General features: G+C 49.4%; 1 protein-coding gene across 1 annotated transcript; it reads right to left on the bottom strand.

Moving 5' to 3' along the window:
* Window positions 1-476: 476 nt before the first annotated feature.
* LOC144160097 (uncharacterized) lies at window positions 477-4,159 on the bottom strand. The gene is made up of 2 exons (XM_077691704.1): window positions 3,678-4,159; window positions 477-870 (listed from the first exon to the last, which is right to left on the bottom strand). The coding sequence occupies exons 1-2, from the start codon at window positions 3,830-3,832 to the stop codon at window positions 477-479; spliced, it is 549 nt and encodes a 182-aa protein (XP_077547830.1). The 5' UTR covers window positions 3,833-4,159.
* Window positions 4,160-9,590: the final 5,431 nt, after the last annotated feature.

Genomic DNA, 9,590 nt, shown 5'->3' with positions numbered 1-9,590 from the left:
TCATTTGTTCATTGAATCGTATTTATTTTTCTATTGTTGACACCTTGTTTTGATGTTTGCACCGTATGCAGACTTACTATTTGCATAGTATGCAGTCTTCAGCTTAAGGATGGAAGTTCTAGGACGCGGGTTCGATTCCCGGCCACGGCGGCCGGTTTTTTGATGGAGGCGAAAAGCAAAAACGCCCGTGTGTTCGAGATTTCGGCGCACATTAAAGATCGCCAGGTGGTCAAAATTAATCCGGAGCCCTCCACTACGGCGCGCCTCATCGATTGTGAAGCGTCGGCCCGTTAAACCCCACAATCAATCAAGGATGGAAATTCTCACTTTATTTGTTTTTATTGGGCCATATCACCTATCACAAAGCAGTAAAAAGCAATCAGTCGTAAGGAGCCGGTAGTTTCCCCAAAAACCGAATTTTCCGAAAAAATAGCACCTCTAGTTGCTCCTGCTCTCCCTGAAATAGTGTTTTCATTTTAATCACAGGTATTCTCCGCCATGGAATTCGTAGGGTCCAACCATTGGATGAAGTCCTCCACCCGGCCCGGTTCCCACGTTGCGTTATCCAAGACGTTAACCTCGTCGAAGGCGTGCAGCATGGTCTGAAGCATTACCGAGCCCAGCAAGCCGTAGTTCACTTCGGGCGCATCCCGCAGGTTGAGTAGCGGATGGAGCAATGACAAGGCCGACAGCACCACCGTGACGTTGGGAGCCACGCACGCCGGCTTCGGGTTGAATTCGGCGAAGGCAAACCGGTAGTCGGCATCCTGGCTATTTAGGGACTCCAAATACCGGCGCACATGCTTCCACCTCGCGCTCATGTAGCCCGTCCCGAAGATTCCCGTCGCGAACGGGTGGTGGCGGTAGAACCTGCGTGCAGAAACGTGTCAACTCTTCACTATGTGTTATTTCAATTAAATATATGTATACGCGTGTGCTCAAGACGGACATTGTCCGTACCAATTTTCGTACGTGCATTCATACGTACGTCATGGCATACCCAGCATCATCGCCATCATTATACGGACCATCATCACACGGAAAGTCCAAGAGAATACTCACACTCAAATAATTGGATGGGGGGGGGAAGATTCCTTCTGTCTTCCAACTATACTTTAACTACCCCTTTAGATTTACATTGCGATTAGGTGCAGGGATCGGATGACTACTCCTTCTCAATACTTTCCGCAGTCCTGGTTCAGTAAGAGCTGGCACAAGATGGACGCATTGCCTGAAAGCACCAAATAAGAACGATAGCTGCCTTCTGAGAACTTCTGGTGCCCATAACGATTCCCCAAATAAATTAAGATTTTGTCCTAGCCCACATGTGGAAGGGCGAGCGCAACTTTCGAAATTACCACTCATTACTAAAGTGCAGTTGATCCCTGTCATAGGAATTAGTAAAACACGAAAGTGAGATGTGCCTTCACAGGATGAGTTGAATGTTTATTCTGCATCGATATTAACTTGCACATCGCTATTTATATTGAGTCGGTATGGCACCGTCAGACTTGTCAACATTAGACACTGGACTGCACGCGCAGGAGCACTGCGTAAACCCGATTGAAACCACACGCGTTCGCAAACATGCCACTATAAGAGGAACAACAACAACATGCGAACAAAACTGAACGGGTTGCCAGCGAATCCCTTAATGAACTCACGGTCCGCGCAGCGACAGAGCATTATTTGCGGGGCTGTATTGTGGGTGAGCTTGGCGAGCGACGACTAGCACGTCGCTTTCGCAAGTGTGCGACCACTGCGTCCCTGCTCCGTGGAGTGTACGGCAGACGGTTGCGTTGCGACGAGCTCAGCTGGCGCCAACTGTCGGCGCTTATTAGCATCGTGATGCACTACTTCGTTTCGCCTCTCTTAGGTGGCAGCACCATCGAAATAGAGGAGGTTATAGGAAAGATATATGGCGTGTTCATACGGCTGTCTGCGCTTCACTTCGTAGCGGAGTCGGTAACGCGCCTGGCACCACCCGTTGCATGCGGCGATGGAGCACCCGGCTCGAATCCTGGCGCAACCGCGTTTTTCCGTCGATGTCAATTCCGTGACGGATATGGCGTTAGTCAGATTTTGATGGATTCCGGCATAAAACACTTTCGTGTTAAAATAACACAAATAAGGTGGAATATCGACGTCCAGCGAATGGGCTGGACCTAATTAAAGGCTGGAAATTTCGTAAGGACGTTCCTTTTATATCGTAACAACTCAATAAAGGCCCTTTTTTCAACACAAAAACGATGCACCCCTCCGTCTAACGATGGCGATGGCTGAACGCGAAGCTTTCTCGGGAGGTATTCCTTAGTTGTCGCCTCAGTTTGAACTTTGACTCGCAGGCGGTTTAGACTTTGGTCGCAGCGGCTTTGATTTTGACGCCTCGCCATTTTATTTCGCAGAGGAAAGCTTCGCATTCAACCATCGCAGTCGTTAGAGGGAGGAATGCACGATTCCTTTCTCAAATTTTGCATGTCCGTGCACCCCTCTCCAAATCCGAACTGCTTCGACCATGTGGTAATGGCGCAATTGGTTAGACGTCGGCTTCGTAACGCCGGGGACCCAGGTTCGATTCCGCCCACTGGAAGCTTTTTTTTTTCACTTCACCCACGATCATCACCATCGACAGAGATAGCTTTCCTCAAGTGCGTTTTCGACGTGGCATACGCCATCACTGATATAAAGAAAGTTTCGCTCTAAAAGTACACGCCTAAGGAAGTAAAAAAGGTTCTAATATGCTGTTTCAGAAATTCTGGGTTGTCTCGAATGCAGGCCCCTTCAGCCGTCAGACTGGTTTCTGCTCATAAATGCAACGCCACCAACGTCTGCAAAGTAACGTCATGGTTTCCCGCTAAGTATACTTCTAATGGGGCAAACCTGAATTTTCAGGTCTAATTAAGCATTTCTAGGGATTGTACGGATACCTGTTAGACCTGTTGACATATTGGCACTCCCGGGCATCTCCGGAAACTGAACCTTTAATATTACCATCATCATCATCGTAATTTATGTCCACTCATCATCAGCTTATTTATGTCCACTTCAGGATCAATGCTCCTCCCATTGGCCGTCAACTGCTATCTTCGCTGTGTAAACCCCCTCCCTGCCCCAGAATTTCCTTATCTCATCCTGTACTCCTATTCCCGCACCTCAGAAGCCTTTTCTTATAAGTTAGTACAGTGGTTATCATTTACGAATACGCCGGGGACCCCTTTCTGACTGTCAAAAGTGATGGGGAGGGAAACCATGAAAAATGAAGTTGACTCGTGTCATAACATCACACTATATGCCCTTGCAGCTAAAACCGCCCCACATACTTATTCAATGTCCACCTCTTTTGTCTGACTTTTATGATGATTCGTGTCATATTGTCAGCAACGTGCTCTTGCAGCTGAAGTATGCCAAGCTTATATGCAGCCTTTTGTGAGTCTGGCTTTTCTGCATAGCTTACATGTTGTACAAAAAGCCAACTTTAAAACGTGTCATGCAGCGAAGCCATCTTTTTGCAAACCAAGCAAGGTTTGGCCAAAGAGGAGAGAAGTGGTGGTGGGGGGGGGAGGGGGGATTTGGGAAGCGCTTCGCGAACCCCTGAAATGCCGCGGACCCCTTGGGGTCATCGGACCCTTATCTGATAACCACTGCACTAGTCTGTACTACAATGAAATAACTCCTACCTGTCCACGTCACTCCAGCTTTCCAGGCGCAGCACAGAGCCCAGCGTCCAGCGCATGCGGCGGACCTCCTCCTCGAAACTCGTGCGCACGTGGTGCGGTAGCCAGGGGGTGCGGCTGATGCTCACCACCAACTCGCGCGAAGCAGCGCGCACCATGGCCCCGACCTCGGCGAACCCGGCGGCGGTCAAAGCCGAGAGAAGGGAGGGCGCCCCCACCGCGTTGCCGTACTTCTCGACCGTTGGGGCCGAGTGCGAAGCCTCCTGGCGATGAGGGCGTTGTCTGCGGCTGCTCGCGTTCACCAGACTCCGGGCGGCTTCCCAGGCGAAGTACAGGACGAGACCCGACTTGGGGACGTCAGAGGGTCGCCGCGTTGGAGTCGATGTCCAGCTCGAAGTCGGCCATCAGGGCTCCGGCGAAGTGAGCCGCTAGAGACGCCTTCCTGGCATCCTCGGCTTGGTCGCCGTTGGCGTCTGCAGCATCGATGCCGAGCTGTAGCGTCAAGAGGACGCTTTCGTCATTTTGACGCTACGGCACCGCTGAAATGCGTGACTGACCAACCACCTGCTCTGGTTCCTTTAAGGCCAAGTGCGGAACTTACGGCATTGAAACTCAACCAGACGTATCTAAGCACCGAAGACGTTCGAGTCTACGGAAGGAACAAACGGCAGTTTACTTTAAGTAACTACGGGACCTTTCGTGCGTTAAAGTAGTTGTAAGTGCTTCTAATTACACCGTAGCGCACTATGCCTATTGAAATGTGAGGTAAAGCACAGATGAGGCTGCCCCTGGTGCTGTTTTTAGCTGAATAAAGAATATCCCAATGCTCGGTAGTCTTCATTCAGAAACAGATTATTTCGACTTCTCGCTACGTCATCTTAATTCTGAAAACATATGTTTACATTGCACCACGGAAGCTCACACCCTAAACTATTTTTTGCGGGCCTCGACAGACAAGTGGGTGACTATACGCGCCGACCTCAATAATTTTTTATATAGCGTGTTAGTCTATACTCGTATTAAGTTTGGTTACTCCGGTCTTTTTTACGCGAATCAATTATGGCATACATTCGTAGGATGAATCATGAACCCTGAGAATTGCATCTGGGACTATGGCCTTGGAGCGTATCGCACCCCAATGGCTTGCACCGAGCAGTGTGAGTTATACTTGCTAGGGCAGTAAGCTAGTGAACGTTATTCTTACAACTTCCAATAATTATGAGAACATACTCGCTAACGCGATAATTTTAGTCTCTAAGTGCGGCTGTTCCAACCTTACCTTTATCGGCTTGCCCGCATCGTATAAGTAGTTTATCATGAGCATAGAATTTTCTCTGCTCACACGCTTCTGCTTTATTAATCGCTTTTCCAATCAATTTACAGCTGCCTTCACTAGCCATTGGGGCCTAAAATTTTGCAATTTAATACTGTAGCAGCAGTGGCGCATCCAGAATTTTTTTTCGGGAACTGTTATGCGCCACCCACAAAAAAACATTAATATGAAATGTAGCCTGCCCGCAATCATAATTTAGTGTAAATTTTCTGATCTATTTTTTATATTGTTTTCACATATGTAGCGATGCGTAGTGGGAACAGCATGGACGTAAAAAAAGCCGGAATGCGGAGGAGAGGGAGGCAGGGATGCACCCCTCAGAAAATTTCGGGGGATGTTGTGACACCGAAACACCACCCCCGCCTACGTACCTCGTATGCAGTACTCCTTGCCGGAATACTCAGTGCAGGTTTCGCGTAAAGGGAAAATAGGTTAAAGCAATTTTATTTATTGATGGCTAGGTTGTTGAAACACCGCTAAGAGTTTTGTTCTACGTCTTGAAAATCGCCATGAATCTGCCTTTCGTCTACTTTGCTCCATAGGTGGTCTCCGGAGTCCGCAGACGATATATCTTTATGTACAAACGTTCCCCTAATATGTTTTTCGATCTTACTTCAATTTCAAATGTCGAGCAATTATCGTGCGCTCTGCAAACGGCTTGCCCGCTATGGTTGTCTCAGTTCGTCGAGCAACTGTCCTGTATAAGCAGTTGTCCCGGTTTTTAACGTTCAAGTTGGACGACTTTTCTTCGATTGCAACTCGCCTAGCTTTTCGTCTGGCCATACGGCTGCGCTTCCGGTGGCACTAAATTCAGTTAATCTGCACAAACTTTGCCTCAACATTGCGGGGTTTCACGTAAATCAGCCGACTTATAAATATAAAAGAAATTGAAAACGGAATGTTGCAGCGTACCGCCTTGACACTAAGCTTTCCCTCTAACGTCCAAATACGGCCCGCGAGTTTCTCAGCACGCCTGTCCCCGACGCCGCAAAAGACCAGCACGTCTCTGACGAGGTGGCCGTGCTCGCTCGGGTCCCTCGTAGCGAGGCGCCTCTTCGTCCAGTCCTCGAAGTCGGCGTTGGGCAAGACCCGGATGAAGCGGGCGTTTTCTCCGAGGTCGACGAAGGAGTCCAGCCGCAGTTCGAAAAAGAGCCGGAGATCGTACACGAGGTGGAGTTCGAGGGTCTTGTCCCGGGAGGCGGGAACGTCAGCGCCGCCCTTGCCTCGGCCGATAGTGGCAGACGGTTGGCGTCGAAAAAAGCCACCGAGGCTTTGACGTTGCTGGGGTCGCTGTCGTCCTGCGAACCGCGAGGCACGATCAACAGTCGGCGTTGCATACAAAATGTGTGCGCCATCAGGTTCAGTATGAAGGGGGCGCGAACATTTGCATCGCAGTGAAATTTATGCTCCCGCTTTCCTCACTTGCTCGACAAGTACACTCTTTGTCAAAATTTTGTAGTCCAATCCTGAGCCTTTTCTACAACAAAGAACTCAAAGAATAAGGTTCATTTTTAAACGCGACGAAAATATTTTATGACAGTAAGAAAGAAAGATATTTTCTTGACCTTTCGGGAATAACACGTTTAAGCCTCACTCGCGAACTAAGCTTGTGCATTGATTGTTTTTGCGCCCTGCGCATTCCCACCATGCCCTAGAAAAGTTTGCAAAGACTGTATATTTTGTTCTGAATAACGAATGAATAAAGTTTTAAAGCGAAGTTTACAGTTCTCACTGACGCGTCTGTAACGCGAAAACACCCTGCAGGAAAGTCAACTTTCTGTGACGGTGATGAAGGATGGTGGGTGAAGTGAACGAAAGAAACGCTTGCGGTGGCGGGAATCGAACCTGGGTCCCTCGTGTTATGGAGCCGGCGTCTGTCCGACTGCTCCATTTCGACATGGTCGAAGAGGTTTGGAAAACTCATGCGACAACCAGAGAATCCGTCCCGAGAAAATTTCGCGTTCAACCATAGTCGTTCGTCGTTAGAAGGAGGGGCGCATGTTTTTTAATAAAACCTGGACCAGGTTGACTAGATGGACCTGATCTTCTAGGCTCGAGCTGGCGAGGGCTGCCATTCATAGCTCAAATGTTTTTTTTTTGTGTGTGTGTTTTTTTGCACGGCAATTGTTGTTGCACTCCCAGGTGATGTGGTACAGTGCAGGAGCGCTGCTGCAGCGTGTACAATCTGAGCTTCGACAATTTTCGGGGTACATGAGGCTATGCCTGTCGAGGTTGGGGTAAGTATCTGTCTCCAGGTAATGCCTTCCATTGCGTGCAGCTCCTTGCGAGGGGGCGGGTATAGTGCCCTGGCTTCCCTGGGTGCTTCTAGCCATTTCCACATAGTCGTTAGTAAGTGGGGTGAGAAGTGGTGTGTTGTCCACGCCCGGATCGTCAATTCACTGGCAGGGGTGTTAGCCGCTTCGTTCCCCACCAGTCCCTTAAAATGCAGTGCGCGCGCGCGCAGGTTAATGAGAACTACGGGGTCCAGTTAAGACGACGGTAACTGCAACTAAAAAGAGTTGCAGTGGACATCTACGCTTGTGTGGCTCAGGATGGGGGCGCGGAAGCGTTACGAGGAGGCTTTGTTTGTAGTGCTTTGTGAAGCTCGCCAACCGGCTGCCCATGTATCTGTTGGGTGGTGGCTTCTGCCTCCAAGCTTCTGCGTGGGCTGCTCTTCGGAGGGCTGGCGACTTCATACGATGCGTTTCTATTCCTCGCGTGCAAATCACGCGCCTTGAGCCAGCTTGCGCCGTCTACTAAAGCACTCCCGAGGCAGCGCCCAACCACGCACACTGCACCATGACTCTACACCTCATTTTGGGACTAGTTAATTCTGAGACACGCGTTTTGGGTAAGGGAGGTACAGGCACAAGCTGCAAGCTGACATCCCTGAAGCCGACGACCAGCTACACAAAGGACTGTGTCGGGGAGCCCAAGTGTTATAGTATAAGACTGTCATCGTATGAATGTATTGGTTATCTACGGCATTTCTTGTTTGCCTTAACGTATACCCACTCCACTCTGTAATGCTTAGACCCTCAGATTAAGAAAATAAAATAAATAAATAAATAAACAAATAAATAATAAATAAATAAACCTAGGCCAAACTGGCTATGACACGGCAGATGATATCCCCCGTTGTGGAAGTGGCGACGGCAGCGAAGCGACCCCGACAGCGCGCCATCAACCAGTACTATGCGTGTGCAAGTGAAGTGACTCCTAACGCGCATCGCCTCGTTAGGGAAAGCGATAATCCCAAACGATTATCTGAGGCGGCCCGCGAAAAGCATCGGCTCGTGTTGGGGGTGTTCGACGAAGTTCGCCTACGGCCGCGAACCGACTGCTACATCGTGTCTGCGTGTCGAGTCCGCTTTGGTTTCGCCGTCTTTTGACGCGAATTACACCTACAGGCCGACTGGCTGCAATTGAGGCGGCAGCTTTCTCAGTCCTCCGGGCCCTCCTCCGAGTGGTGCCGTTATTTTGGCGCCTTTAGGCAGTTTTGGGCAATTTTAGCGCCATTGTGTTGACGCTGATGACGACGGTGACTACGGTTACTTGACGAATTTGGTGTGACACCTGAGGCATACGTTCTCGATCTAGAAACTTTGATTGATTGATTGATTGATTGATTGATTGATTGATTGATTGATTGATTGATTGATTGATTGATTGATTGATTGATTGATTGATTGATTGATTGATTGATTGATTGATTGATTGATTGATTGATTGATTGATTGATTGATTGATTGAGGGGTTTAACGCGTCAAAACTACACCTGGGCCATGAGGAGCGCCGTAGTGGAGGGCTCCGGATTAATTACGAATACATGGGGATCTTCAACGTGCGCCCAAATCACGACACACTCGCCTTCCCGCCATTCGCCCCCATCAGAAAACCAGCCAGCGCGCCCCGGATTGAACCCGGGTTTTCGGGCTCAGCAGCGCAACGCCTTAGTCACTGCGGCGATCTATAAAATGAAGCATTATGTGGTTCTTACAGTGTGCGTGTAAGGCCGGTAGAAGCCAGCCGCCTTCCTCGGGGACAAGTGCGTGGCGAGCAGATGTGGCGAGCGGTGGGCTCGCATGAAGGCCCCGTCGACGTCCACCGTATGGGTGGAATAGTCCAGCTGCGGGCGCCAAGCAGCACGCCCTGGCCGTAGCCAGTGCACACGTGCGCGTGCAGGTCTGAACAGGGGTTGAGGCGTGCGCTCACGGACTCGTGGAGAGCTCGAGACACCACGTGGCCCTCGACCGCGCCGTGGGCCTTGACAGTCTTTGAGGTCGTCACCGTCTGCGAATGTAAGGCATGAAAAGAATAAACATTTATTAAAAGGCTACAAAACAAGAAAACATGAAAATCCAAAGCAACGAATTTGCGCAAATACAAAGATACAAAGACTGAGATGACGAGAATTTTGTTCATGGCTGCGTCTAATCTCACGGCAGCCGTGAGAATTACCTCCAGGAAATTCTCACGGCAGTTTCTATAAAATCTGACTGGCCTAACATTTCCTGAATAATATTACGTCCCAACTTAACCTAACATGACATAACCTCACCGAACCTAGCGTAACCTAACCG

Source organism: Haemaphysalis longicornis, unplaced genomic scaffold (genome assembly GCF_048455015.1).
Source record: "Haemaphysalis longicornis isolate Haplotype H1 unplaced genomic scaffold, Haemaphysalis longicornis Haplotype H1 scaffold_10, whole genome shotgun sequence".
NCBI lineage: Eukaryota > Metazoa > Arthropoda > Arachnida > Ixodida > Ixodidae > Haemaphysalis > Haemaphysalis longicornis.
Note: the sequence above shows the minus strand (reverse complement) of the source record. Positions and strands in the feature narration are given on the sequence as shown.

Bases quoted from the DNA above. Each gene is read 5' to 3' on its own strand.
- LOC144160097 (XM_077691704.1), bottom strand. From the start codon at position 3,832: ATGGTGCGCGCTGCTTCGCGCGAGTTGGTGGTGAGCATCAGCCGCACC. The intron at 871-3,677 runs GTAGGAGTTATT...TTCTGCACGCAG, and splicing joins AGCTGGAGTGACGTGGACAG to GTTCTACCGCCACCACCCGT.